This window comes from Buteo buteo, chromosome 5, assembly GCF_964188355.1.
Source record: "Buteo buteo chromosome 5, bButBut1.hap1.1, whole genome shotgun sequence".
Classification (NCBI taxonomy): Eukaryota; Metazoa; Chordata; class Aves; order Accipitriformes; family Accipitridae; genus Buteo; species Buteo buteo.
Window position 1 is genome coordinate 5,388,068 of NC_134175.1, and position 13,822 is coordinate 5,401,889.

At 37.2% G+C, this 13,822-nt stretch overlaps 1 protein-coding gene across 4 annotated transcripts in view; it reads right to left on the reverse strand.

Moving 5' to 3' along the window:
* The window catches only part of CLSTN1 (calsyntenin 1), a 40,868-nt gene that overhangs the window by 5,442 nt on the left and 21,604 nt on the right, over positions 1-13,822 (reverse strand). For 2 of the 4 annotated variants that reach the window (XM_075027347.1, XM_075027346.1), the window contains 11 exons: positions 12,703-12,852; positions 12,419-12,604; positions 11,001-11,249; positions 9,173-9,294; positions 7,514-7,676; positions 5,288-5,338; positions 3,347-3,504; positions 2,529-2,677; positions 1,797-2,023; positions 1,206-1,376; positions 458-603 (listed from right to left, as the gene is read on the reverse strand). In XM_075027347.1, the coding sequence (XP_074883448.1) occupies positions 458-603; positions 1,206-1,376; positions 1,797-2,023; positions 2,529-2,677; positions 3,347-3,504; positions 5,288-5,338; positions 7,514-7,676; positions 9,173-9,294; positions 11,001-11,249; positions 12,419-12,604; positions 12,703-12,852 (1,772 nt within the window). The remainder of the gene's footprint in view (positions 1-457; positions 604-1,205; positions 1,377-1,796; positions 2,024-2,528; positions 2,678-3,346; positions 3,505-5,287; positions 5,339-7,513; positions 7,677-9,172; positions 9,295-11,000; positions 11,250-12,418; positions 12,605-12,702; positions 12,853-13,822) is intronic. The other 2 variants (XM_075027350.1, XM_075027349.1) reach the window with 1 other exon arrangement.

Consider the following 13,822-nt stretch of genomic DNA (forward strand, 5'->3'; position numbering starts at 1 on the left):
CATAAGCCCTTAATATCAGCGATTTAAGCATCACACAAGCAAAACAGTAAAGGGCCCAGCAAGTTCATTTGCAGAATCCTAGGAGTTATACATGAAGGCCACTCAAGTCTCTGGTAGCACTACTCTTAGTCTATTTGCTAGTTTCTTGCTGAATTAATACGCTGTCCTTCCAATTCAACCTTTTCACCTTCACACTTACATTAGCCATACTATTTCTTCTACAACACAACAGTTTCACCTCTGTTTAGGCAGCCTTATTTAAAGCTGAAATGTAGGATTAAGAACACATTTATATATAACATACAGCCTGAAATGCATGTGTTTACCAATATTTACTTACAGGACAAAAATCTAAATCAGTAATTGATCAATTATCTATCAGCTGAGACAAGAACTTCCGTCCTCCTAGCCATCCATGCTCTAAAACTTCTCAGAGTGATCACATTAGCTTACATACCTCCACTTTAAACTCATTGCTGACATAACGTCCATTAAGCTCAGAACAGACTAATTTGAACTTTCTGTCAAAGAGAGAAACAGTGTGCCAGTTTCTGTAGCGTATCAAATGCAAAACTTCTTCATAACTAGCCATAGTATCAACCCCTGTGGAGAGAAATAAACAAGTAAAACAATTTGCAAGAAGACTAGTACGACATCACATACTTGACAACTATTATGCCCTTTCTTCAAGTAAGTTTTCTTGGCTGACAGATTTTCAGTTAGTAGAAAAAAGGTAACACCATAGACATGCACAGATATGGCTCCACCGAAATTCTGTGGATTGATTTTGTGATAAAATCCTAGACCCAGTTAGTCTTTAAAGGGATTTTGGGAGTCTTTCTTTCAAATACATTGAACATACTCTGAATATAAAACAGAAAGGAATGATGCATGCTCCTAGGCACTGGATTATCTGTGCAAGGAACAAGCCTTTTCTGGGGCAAAGTGTACTTCATTTCTGCAGTGCAGAGGCAACCTGCAATTTGGGACATGAGATAAGAACAGAAAGGAGGTTCTAGAATTATGTCTTTTCTAGAATCACAGCTTTCCACAAAATAGTTGTAACGCCTCGGAGCTTGAAATTCTAGTCAAAACCGAAGTATTTGGAGTACGGTGTTACAAACCATCTCTCTAGCACACTGTGCCTGTTATCATTGTCTTCAGACCCTTCCTAGAAAAAGACTAGAAGTAGTAGTAACCCCTACCTGTAATTATCATGCCCAGGTTGGAACTACTCATCTCAATGCCTTTCTGCTGTAATCGTGTCATGTCAATCTCCAGGCTTTCTTGTTCCTGATTTAGTTCCTCTCCTAGCACTGTCACCTCACACGTATCCAGGTTATGCATGATCTCTTCAGATACTAAAGACTCTTGGACTAAAAAGCAGACAAAAAGCCAAAGAGGTAAGCAGAAACGAAGGCGAAGTAGACAAGAGCCCAGGAGCTATAAAATGTCACATGCAAACTCAACTCTTCTTCCAGAACAACTATTAAGATCTGGGCCTGAAGTAAAGAGAGCAAGTATTCATGAAATAATGATTTAAAAAAACCCAACCAACAAATAAGGGATATTTACATGAAGATAATGGCCTGGGCTTACTACCACTTCCAGGTAAATTTTTGTTAGCCCAGAGCAGAGTATCTACACCTTCTCACAAGAGATATACACCTTCTTTCCTCCCGCTAGATTCTGTACTACAAGACAAATCCATGCCTCTTTGCAAGAGGAAGATCCTCCAACGTGATCATTGAGTGGGGTGAGGGTGGGCAACAGTCCTCAGCAGAAAAGGATGTTACCTGTAGGATCTTCATCTCCGTCTCCCTCTGGCTCCACCTCCCGTGTAATGGTGCTTATTATGCGAAGCTCAGGAAAGAGGGAAACACCCTCAGAACTCTCAAACTCTGAAGCAGAGCGAGCAAAATGGTTGATGCCACTAAGGCTGATTTTTGGTTCCTCTGGTTGCAAGACCATTACATATCCCTCCACGGAAGGAATGGAGACACAAGCCTCTTCATTGAAACATCTACGAGATACAGAAGCAGTTTTGCACAGTCAAGGAGGCTGTTTGAGAGGGAGGTACAATTATGCAGAGGAATTGCTTTATAAATTTTTAAAAAGCTCTGTGTCAGACCCAAGAGCCTTAGATAAATTCATCAACTGCGTTGGAAAGTAAGAATTCCCCACCAAGGGAGCAATCTTACAATTAATTTTTACTTACAGTTAACATTTGGCCCCATTTTCTATGCTATGACTAACAGCCACAGATAACACCTTTAATGAAGGCTGTGATACTGGAGACATACTCACAGCATACCCTTGCAATAAGTTCCTCCCTATCTTACACACTCCTTACTACATTCTCAGGAAGAAAACAGAGTGCTGGTGCAGAAAACATTTGCCATATTCAAATGTGTGATGGTTACCTAGAGCAAGACTTGCTTTGTTTATCACAACTGCGATACATGAACATCGTTCCAGGCTTCGGTATCCACTGTACAGTGACGCATTATTTCAGCACTAGGACTTACTTGACAACAGTGGTGATTTTAAGCCTCCGAATACCAGGTGTTGGGAACTGGCGAGAATTCAGATAGGAAATGTGTTGCATGGCCTTATCAACTCTGTCAATATCATCTCCTTCTAAGGTCAGTGTTGACTGACTTGGGTTCATGTGGATCTGAAACAACAGAAAAAAAACTTAAGGGAATACCCAAACAGCAACATGATCTGGTAATTAAAACTGGAAGTTCAGCACTGCTTTGCCTGGTAAATGCTAGGATAATTACATTTGTAATCAAAGCAATAAAGCCATTATTTACTGGCCTTGTAGTACACAGTCTAACTTCCCTGTTCACTTCCCTTACTCCAGCTGAATATATTTAGTGTTTTGCTCTTTAAGAAAAAATCTAGGCATTTATCATAGTTCTGATGTGAAGATTCTAGTAATATGGAAGAGACACAGCTAACATAAAGGAGAAATCTACCTCTGTTCACATACCCTTGCTACTAAAAAAAGGCAAGCAAGTTGGTCTCACTCTACTAAGCTGCTTGTTAAGAATCTCTATCTTTTATTAGACAACCTGGTATAGCTGGTAAAACAGAGAGGCTTACAAGTATGAAATTTCTCTTCAAGACTTAAAGAGAACACAGTAACTTTCATTCTTAAACTCCACTAAGACCATGCTTATACAAGAAAGATTTCCTAGTTGTCATGTAATTTTAATGCAAACTGTCACAATAGATTAGCTTGTTTTATTTGGGACACCCCTACTAACTGCCAGCAAAGCTTGTAACTATTATCAGCAAAGCAATATAGCTGCTCCCCTTTATTCACATGCAACTTTACCTTCACGCCTTTGCCAACACCATCAGCCATTTGCAAATCCAGTCCCTCCTTGCAAGTATATAGGCAATCTATCACTTTCTTGTTCTCCAGTTTACCAGAACGAATCATCAAACCTGCCAGATTGCCTCGGAAAAACTGAGCCATGTGGAGTTCACCACCTTCATAAAGGGAGGAAGGAAAAATCTCTGTATGTTTTGATTCTTTTCACTTTTTTTTTTTTTACTTTTGTAAAACAACAAATATGCCTTCTGGTACCACAAAGTATTATATACATGCAGGTTAGTTTTTATCCATTCTGGGTGTTAACCTTGTGATTATATGTTCAAGCATAAAGAAAGAAACAGTTCACCATGCATATGGCCTTCAAAACAGGAGTGGCCATCTTGAACTGTGAAACTACAGCTAATATTTCTGTAACAAACATTTCAAAAGAAATCGCCCATACAGTGAGGTGGTGTTCTTCAGAAATGACAGACAGAACCAATGAGATGAACTATGAAACCTGAATCTTCCTGTTGAGGTAATGCCTCCTACTAGTCGGTTCTGTACAAAACAGGCAATGCCCATCAGGATAGCAGACGACAACATCCTTCCTCTAGATGTTAGTTACCTACATCCAAACTGATCATTACAGGCTCTCTTTACACTCAAAGGACAGAAAGAAACTTCACAAAGTGATTCAGCTCATTGTGAAAAAGGTGTCTAAGTTAATTGCTCCCCTTTAAAGGTACCTTTTTCTTTATATGGACTCAAGCAAGCCATTTAAACTCAGGTAACTCTTTTTTAGATATCCAAGTTAAGTCCAATGAACTGCAACCAAATAAGCCCCTTATTGCTTGGATTTTTTTGAAGATGACATCAGAACGATCACCTAGTCCATCTTGATAAATAATGGGGGCCACAGAACACCACCCAGAAATTTCTATTTCAAGGGCATCACTTACTAAGCTACCAGACTTTTAGAAAGATGTCTAAGCTTGTTTTAAAGATCCTAAGTGATAAAATATCCCTGGCATAACTTGATAGAGTTTTCAGTAGTGAACTGTCCTGTTACAAATTACATAATTTCCAGTTTACATTTGTACAGCTCCAGCTTCTAGCCCCTGGATTCTGTTACCACCTTGCCAAATTAAAACTGATGCACAGCTGGAAATCTCTTGTCAATTGTATCTAGACCACTCCAGGAATTCTTTAACTTTACAGAAAGAGTACATATCTTGAATACACTTTTAGAAATACACACTAATTTTAAGCATCTCAACTCAAGACACAAAATCCACCGAACTATCACTAAAAATTTCTAAGAAAACAAACCCCTGTAGCCAAACTGAAATACCTGGTAGACAAAGATTTAAGCCCATTCACTGTAATTAGAACTTGATATCAATTTCTGATCAAGCGAGTATCCACTGTAAATTACAGGTCTGTCTTTCAGTTACTAAGAGCAGCCTGATCTAAATATGAAATCGGTCTTGCTTTGATTGGGGAGCAGAGGTACCTGACTTCCAGAGGTCCTTCCCAACCTACTGAATAATTTTGTGATACACACACATACCTACATACACATATACTTATATATAGGATGAGGTGCATTTATGTTTTAACAAAACTGGATGAAAGAAATTTATAGCTGATATTTTACATCAGCAACTTATTTTACACCACTTGACTGCAATCACAATGGTTGCAGACTTGTATACATGGATGTGCATTTGGGTGCAACCAAAGAAAACCACCAAAAACCAAACCAAACCATAAAAGCAAAAAAAATCAGCTGATGAAGCTCTGGAAGTAGAAGCACAATGAAGACACAAGCCTAGGAGAGGATTATGTGAAGGTCAATGGCCCAAACGCAATGCCTGCATTTCATGCTGTGTGCGAGATGAAGCAATGTCTTGGCTTAAAAATGAAATAAAACAGTAGGGAAAAAACTCCAGCAACCTGCAGAGGTCTCAGCCACAGTTTCATTGTCATTTTCATTTCCTGTATATTCTGCAGAAAAGCAAGACAAAGAATAGGACAATGGGGAAAGAACCAAGTAGTTACAATTTGGCAAACTCTCTTATCACAGAAAATACATGGCAGCACTTCCCCCCAAAAGTCTGCTTATCCTCGACCCAGCATCTCAAAGATTACGAGTTCTTTGAAACACTAATAGCTGCAATGCAGGGAAGAAGTATCACTATATTGTTACAAGAACATAACATTCATGAGGAGACAACCTGAAGAGCCCCATAACACAGGGTGCAGTAAAAACAGTCACACCGGAGAACACTTTAACCACAGCTACCCAATTTCACACAAACTCCTATTAGTAATGAGATACAAGTCTATCAACTGGCTCAATTCATTTTCTCCTCTCCCAACTACTAAAGGGGAAATTAAGGCAACATCCAGCCTTTATCAGCAAATCACCAAAAGGTATTAAATGCTGATCAAAAGGAGCCACAGATTTTTTTATCATAATAGTATCATACGTATTAAGCAGTCAATTTATCAAATGGAAGCACCTGAGGTGGGGGGAGAGCAGCAAAATAGAAAACCAGCCTTTAGTCTTTTAAAAGAAATGTTAAAAGAATTTTTTCAAAAGCATAAAATCTCTCTCTCCTTAGAGGTGAGCTGTATACATAACTTAGAACAGCCTGATTTATTTTAAAATCTTGGTAAGACAAAGAGGATGGCCTTAAGCACTAACTTCACTCCTTTGGCATACTTCTTTACCCTGTGTTCTAATCCCCTAAAAATCAGGCTTCTGGTGGAATTTTAAAAGGTAGCACCTTAAGTTCTTGTATTCCAGACTTTTAATGCTCCTATTTCAGTCTGCTGTCATTAAAAAGAAAATTTATGTCAGAAGAAATTAAAGAATCATATCATGGTGCCAATATGAAAGCACAGGAGTTTTTAAACTAAATGTATATGCTTTTGTTAAGATGCAGAACGTATATGGAAGCCATTATACAATCCATACGCTTAGCTGGAACAGAGTTTCCAAGCTCCAGTTTCTTGAAAACCAGCCACTATAGTTTCCCTTTGAGCTAGAAGAGATAGTTGGAAAGTCACAAACAGAATGAGATGAATTATGGAGAAAGTAATCAATTGACTCAAAAGGAAGGGACAACAGAATGAATTTAGCACTGAAATAACATTAATACTGGAAGACAGTAAACTTGTCACAAAACAGTAAATTTGATAGAGAGGATATGTTGATAATTTAACCTACATTCACTTTCAAAGCCTTAAAACTTAAAGAGAAAAAGAAACATTATAAGACAGAAGACTGTTAATTTGAATAAAATGTCTCGACGCTTTCCATTTGTCATTCAGTCACAAGCTACTTCTATGCATTATTGCAGACTGCAGCTACAGTCTATATTCTGAACTACAATAAAACATGAATGATTTAACACTGTTTTATCCCTGACCAAAAAGATCAGCTTTATACCAGCCAGGGTGTAATTTAATCAGCAAGCAAACACTTCAGTTCAGGACTGGGAAGCAAGAGCTTTGTTACAAAGATCTTCAGTAATCAGCCTCCATGTTCAAATGCATTCTTCTCCTTTTTCTCAAGCTTTGAAGAGTATGTTTCACAACTATTAAAGCAAATCAATCAGCATTTTACAGCTTGCAGAATATCTTGGTTTAGGCCATAGTCTGCATACAATGAATCAAATGCTTTTTATGTTTATTTTTATAAGCAGAAATGCTAAAATATCCAAGAGACAGCATCACTGTGTTGCTTAGCTGTATTGTCTGCTGGTCATGCTTCCATTTATGAGAATGCTTTTTCTACAATATGCTTTTCAACCTACTTGAAATTAAGTGTTCTGCTTAGTAATGTGAAGTATATGATGTACTCTTACAACTGTTATCAAAAATAAGCTATCTATATTCCCATGGTTACCACAAAAATCACTTTGAAGGAATGGTGCTTGGTGAATAGCTTCATATTTCATATGCACCTGTGGCCAACGAGCAAAAAAACACTCATGGGAAAAATGACTAAAAGGGGAAATACGTGATACTAGCTAGGAGCAAAAATAATCTGCAAAAGACAAAAGTTACCTTTCATGCACTAAAAAGATCTGCTATGTACTTCTAGGCTAATCACAAAGGTTTCATTAAAAAAAAAAAAGTTAATTAAATGTATTAACAATTGTAAATAGTTACCTTGCCAACATGCTCCAACTACTAGCTGCGTTTCTATCTTTGAAGGATGAAGTGGGTAATCTTCAGTCACTGGGAAAGGATCGTATGAAACACCATCTACATAAAGAGTTACTGCAGGAAATTCAACGTTGAGGACATAATGATGCCACTCTTTGTCACACACCTGAGTAAAGAAAGTTTTAAAAATTCTACTTTAATTTTTTTTAATTACAGCTGAATAACTGATCTGATGCACATTTTGCATATACATACATGCAGACATATGAACGACCTGTAAGCCTGTATAGACATACTTTATGTTTCACACACATGGCGCACATCTGAAAAAAGCAAACCAACTCTCAAACATTTATAGTTTCTTTTCTTCTACTGCCAATATACAAAGCTGCATGCATTTCCGTTCCTTTAATTTTTATAATATCTAGTAACAGCATATTTCAATTTAAAACTACATATCTAAATGCAAACACATTCTGAAATACCGTTATAATACAACATTACTTGACAAAGGACCTGTATTTGCTGAGAGGGGACTATTTAGAGAAAAACATGACCATTTTGAATAGGAAAAAAGCCTTCCACAACAGGATTATTTATAGTGAAATCTGATTAGTTTTTGGAAAGTAATGATCTTCCCATAAGGACATATATGGGCATTCTACCATTAAAATAGCATACATTGCTCTGCACAGAAAACAGGATATAGTTACGTATGTTAGAAAGTAACTCATTGTTTAGGTAACTGGCAAAACAGACCTGTAATAGCAACCTACAGTAACTAAAAGAACCTTTATAAATTTAGAGATACACAGGGTTACTTTATTGCTCAGATCCAGAGGGCTGGAAAAGCACACAAAATATTCAGTCCCTTCTGTCTCACTCTTTACGATCATAAATATAATGAATTCATACACATTAAGTGCTGCAGATCTGAGTAGGACCAAAATGAAGATTAGTTATTACAGCCTTCACTTTCAAATCTAAAATAATTAAGAATACATGACTGAAAGAATACAGACGACTCCTCTCTAAATAGGAAGCAGAAAGTACCTGCATTCCTCAGAGACCTATTAACTCTATTTTTGTGGCGTAAAATCTAATTAAGAAAACTGATTTGTAGCTACCACTCGCAATGTGTAAAAAATCACAAATTTTATCTCAGTGTGAAAAAGGATTAAGATGATAAGTTCTTCTGTTACCCTATTAACACTTTGATCTGTAAAAATGTTGCATGCTCAGAAGTAATTTAATGCTGTAAACAAACTGGAATACTTCCTGTTTTCTCATGCACGCTACCTTACAGTGTATTTAGTGAAGATAACCGACATCACAGCTAAAAGACTGACATTGCACTTTCACATATAAATCCACATTTTCCTACCTCTCAGGACAATAACTTGTACTTTATTTCATGAGTATCCCACTGGGTTTAATAAAACCACTGAAGCAGTATTTTATATTGAAGACAAAAAGGTATAGCAGAATCTATCTCTGGCACTTGATCACAAATAAAATAAGTATTGTTGGGTTCTACAAAACCTGACATCACAAGTCTGGAGTTGCAAAAAGTATTTATTAATTATTATACTGTCAGGGAGTTTAGTCTCTGATGGTTTTCCCTCCATTCTAACATCCTACCAACTGTCCTTCCAAACTTACTTGATTTAGTTTCCAGTGAAATTCAGCAGGTTTGTATGTTTTTCCCTCTGAAGGATCTTGGCGGAAGAGGAAAACAAGTCTGCAGTTGTGTACGTAGAGTGTGTAGTGGTGCCGGTTCATATCTGCACAAGAGTTTTAATTAACATTATTGTTTTCTGTAAACCTGAAGAACTCCACAAAATTCATCTGTTCTGTAATTTGATACATAAATCCCCAAGCAATTGATAGGAAGAAACAAATGTAGAAGTAAATCAGGCACGTTAAGAGGAATGCAAAACGTTTGTAACAGTAGTTAGGGCAAACATTCTTGAAGAACCCATGAGTGATACACTGTACAATAGACAGACATGTCTACCTCCAAATCCAACCCAAATCAAGGCATAGGACTGAAGACTCAGGGAGATAAATCTGTCAGCAGGAGAAAAGGAAAAAGCTCTATTTGCAAATAGAAGAGCTTTTTTGTTACAAATGAGTAGCTTCTGCTGCATCTAATTACTGTTTTGGAACATGTACACATGATGGCAGGTGGACATGCTTTCGTAAGAGGAAACTATATAGTCATAGCTCTAAAGGATTTATCATTTAAAATAAATACAAAGGTGAGATGCTAGAGAAACACGTAAGAATAAGGAAAAGAAACGTTTTAGCTACGTCATCCCTTCCATGGCATGGATGAGTCAAGAAAGGAGGGAATGAAAAAATACCAAAATCATGTCAATCTTTCAGCCTGACAGCATTAAATCTGACTATATTGTTCCAGTGCAATATATTCAAAATTGTCCCCCTCCAACAAACCTAGTTCCAGTCTTTCAATGTTGCATAATATACCATTGAAATGAAGGCAATAGTATTTATACTACCAGAAACTGTCGCAAAAATTATATGGTTAAGTCAAACCAAGGAATAAAAAAAGGAAGGTCTGCTTCCCGTGTACTTTAAAACAGGAAAAACTGTATTTAAATTTGCCTTTTTTTTCTCCAGTTCATTTACTTTCATGAATCCAAAGTTTTGGATTTTGATTAAGAGGAATGGGTGAAGATAGGGAAAAGAGGGGAACATTTGTACCCGGTTCTGAATGACAGTCACTTTTCTCCTGTTCAACTAAATGCCTTTAGGATATTACAAAATACTGTTAAATCTTTCTTAATTTAATATATTTTAAATTTTATCTGAAACATAGTTTCCTTTGAAAAACCTAGCAGCATTTTAAATAACATATCTTTGTAAAACACGGAACAAATTCACTGCTCCAGCTAACAAAGACAAGAATTCTTTTACCCCCATTAGACAGCAATCATGGAAACAGGGTTATCAGATTTCCTTCTTATTAATAGCATCTTCAAAATTATTGTGTCTGTAGCATTCACAGAGACTGAAATTATGCACAGGGTGGAAAAAAACTTCATCACTGGAGAAAGAGAAATTATCTCCTTCTAGAAAAAAAAAGATACAGTAGCAAATGCTGTCACCAAACCTGGTATATGTATCTTAATGGTTTTAGGCAGCAACAAGAGCAAGGCTATGTTTGGAGATGCAAAATCGAGACTGCATTGCCAGAATAAGTCATCTACCATGGCAAAAAGAAACGCATAATGTAAACTGAAATAGAATTAGAAAAACAAGTCTGCCAATCTGAAACTAGATAATCTAAGGCCATGCCTATAGGTAAGCACAATAAAGAGTGACTTTTACAGTCCAATTCATTTCACTTCCAAGAAAAACCTAACCTAGAGAAAAAACTTAAGGTTCTCACATATGCTGCCACAGCATATAAAAGCAAACAAACAAAACCAAACAATGACTGTTTATATTTGAGGCATCAACAAACCTGTCTTGTCTGAATTGCACAGAATTGTCTCCTTCTCTTTGGTTCCAGGCCCATGCCTCATCCATACTGAAATCATGAAGGGTTCTTTTAGATTGACTGTGACAACGCCATCTGGAATCTTCACAGCTTGTGTGCCATTGAATTCAAAGACTTGGTCACTGTCATGACCATTATCAGTAGGAAGGCCTATTGTCCAGTTAGCAGCACTACTTGGAGGGGGAAGTAGCTCAGCAGTGCCAGAAGAAGCACCTACAATAAAAACACTCAAATGAAAAAAAAAGGTAGAAACTAAAAAGATCACCGCTAGTTTCAAACCAAGCTGTTTTTCTGAGCACTAATTTTTCAGCACCGTCAGGATTATGCACTACCATCACACATCATGCAATTCTCCCTCTAAATAATGAGGCACTAAGAATAGACATCTAATATCATGATGACTTCCATAAATTTAACTTCTCGGCAGACAACTAATCTCAAGGAAATTGTTCTGCTTACTACCTCTACAGCTGTACAACCTTATTTTGCCTCTATCTCAGGAACCATTACATTAATACCACTTGTCATGATGCCTTTCTCTTGACACTGTACTAGTTCTAAGACCAATATCCACGCAGCTGAAGAGGGCTGTATAAGCATCCCCTCCTCAATCACTGTCTAATAATATCACAGTCAGGAGCAATGATACCCAGCAGGTACTTGGTTTGCCGTTTTTTCCCCCACTTCAAACCTAAATCATTAATGTCACAGTGACGCCATCAGGGAATAGCTTAGGAATTGCCTGGGTCTCTAGGGTTACACCGTATCACACTTTAAACTAACTTCAACTGAAGTTGAAGACCTAAGTCATCAGTGATAATTTCTCCTCTAATCTCGGGTCTTCCATATCAGCTACAAAGGGTTCATAAACTTTTCGTAAGACCTTTAACTGCAGCATATGTGGATGCCAAGGTGCCCTTTATTGCTAGGGCAAGCGCAGTATAAATTTAACTGATGCAAGTAAACTGTTTTTTCCAAGCCACATTTCCTTGGTTTTGTCACTTAGTTTTTCACCGTGTATTTCTTACATGGCATCCTTCATATCCATCATGCCTCAGAAAAACGAAGAGGTTTTAATGGCTATACCCTTCCGCATAGATAACATTCTTTCAGTTCTTGAACATGAGTCTCATGTGATGGAAATTGTTAGCCTATATAAGCTAGTGGAGAGGCAGAATAAAGAGATTCTTTACTGCATTTGAGAATTATTTTAAAAGTCACCTTCAGCAAATTTCATGCTTTTTATTGCCTGCTATGAAAAAAGCTGGAGGAAACTACATGCAAATTAAGACCCTATCTACTCATTGATTTGTCTAATGTAATATTCAAAGAAAAACTAATAAGCAAGAGAGACCACTTTATTCTAACAAAAGCATTCTTACCACAGAGTCTGTGAATGGATTTCTCAGAGTAGGTGTCTCTATCACAGCCTTTACCAATATGGTTGGTTTCTAGTTCAACTGTTGCTTGAATTGAGGTTATTGGTTCATCACATGTCTCCAAACGCATACCAGGGAAGAGAGCTAATGAACCAGTACCAGGCTCATATTCTATTCTTTTGCTCCAACCTGTATATTTATCCAAAGAAACAATATTAAAAATCTCTCATGTTTCACTGAAGGCACTGGCAAATGCTAAAAGCAGATAGGAAGGAGATCAAACTAACCTTGCCAGCCAGGCTTGCATGTAGGCTTAATGCTAATTTTAACTAACACATCCTCAGCAGCTCTCTTCTTCCCACAGTCATATGCTGTTACTGTCAGTTTATACTGATGTTCTTTACCATAGTTTAACTTTTCTGTGTTTTTTATATAGCCTGACAGGAAAAAAAAGCAATAATCAGACATCAGTATCTACTCATTTCTCAAGTTCATTGCTGCATTAAATGCATCCATATACCACCTATGTACTTCATACAGGTACCAAGACACTAACAGACACACCTGCAAGTGATTTAGCCCTTCACTATCTGACTTTTCAATGCCAGACATCAGGCCCAGATCCTTAAAAATCTAAAGATGAGAGCACATACACGGAACAGCAGGTATATACTTATCAGGCTCTTCACAGTACATTATATTACTCAAAATGAAACTGTTTGTAGGTGGTAACTGGCACATAAATTGTTTGGCACATGCCAGGATTCTCTTAAGTTTTTAAAAATTTGCACACCCATGAAAATTATCCATTGGCAATGTGGATCCCCCAAAATCTCAAACTAAAGCCCACTAAAAACTGTTTTGCTTTGCTTAATCAGCTTGCTGGAACCCCTAGAAGCAGTCAATAGATTTTGAAGGGTCCAGAGATCACCAGCAGAAAGGAAATGACCTAAACAAATCACTACACTTCAAAACCAATACCCATGATACTGTGAACTCCAGAGCCACATATAAGCATCTCAAATGTGAAAAGCACACATGGAATCCCATTTTTGAAAGCTAATTAGCAAAAGCTATCCTAATACAGAATAGAAAACTACAGGGAAAAAAAAAATCCTACCAAGAGCTGGTATAAAAAATAATACAGCTACCATTTTTCCTTTATTTTGAAAAGCATTTTACAAGAAACACCACACATGCAACACACCATCTGCTCCTTACATCAGTAGACAGCACATGGTATTGGCATTGAAAGACATCCCACTTTTCCTTACCAATTCAAACTGCTAAAGTGAACACCTCCATTTAACTATGTTGTAGGAAAGGGTTAAAATGGGCTTGCTATAGTTTTATGATGACCAGCTTGAAGCCCCATTCTTAGGGCAGAAAATTATAGTAATTCCCACT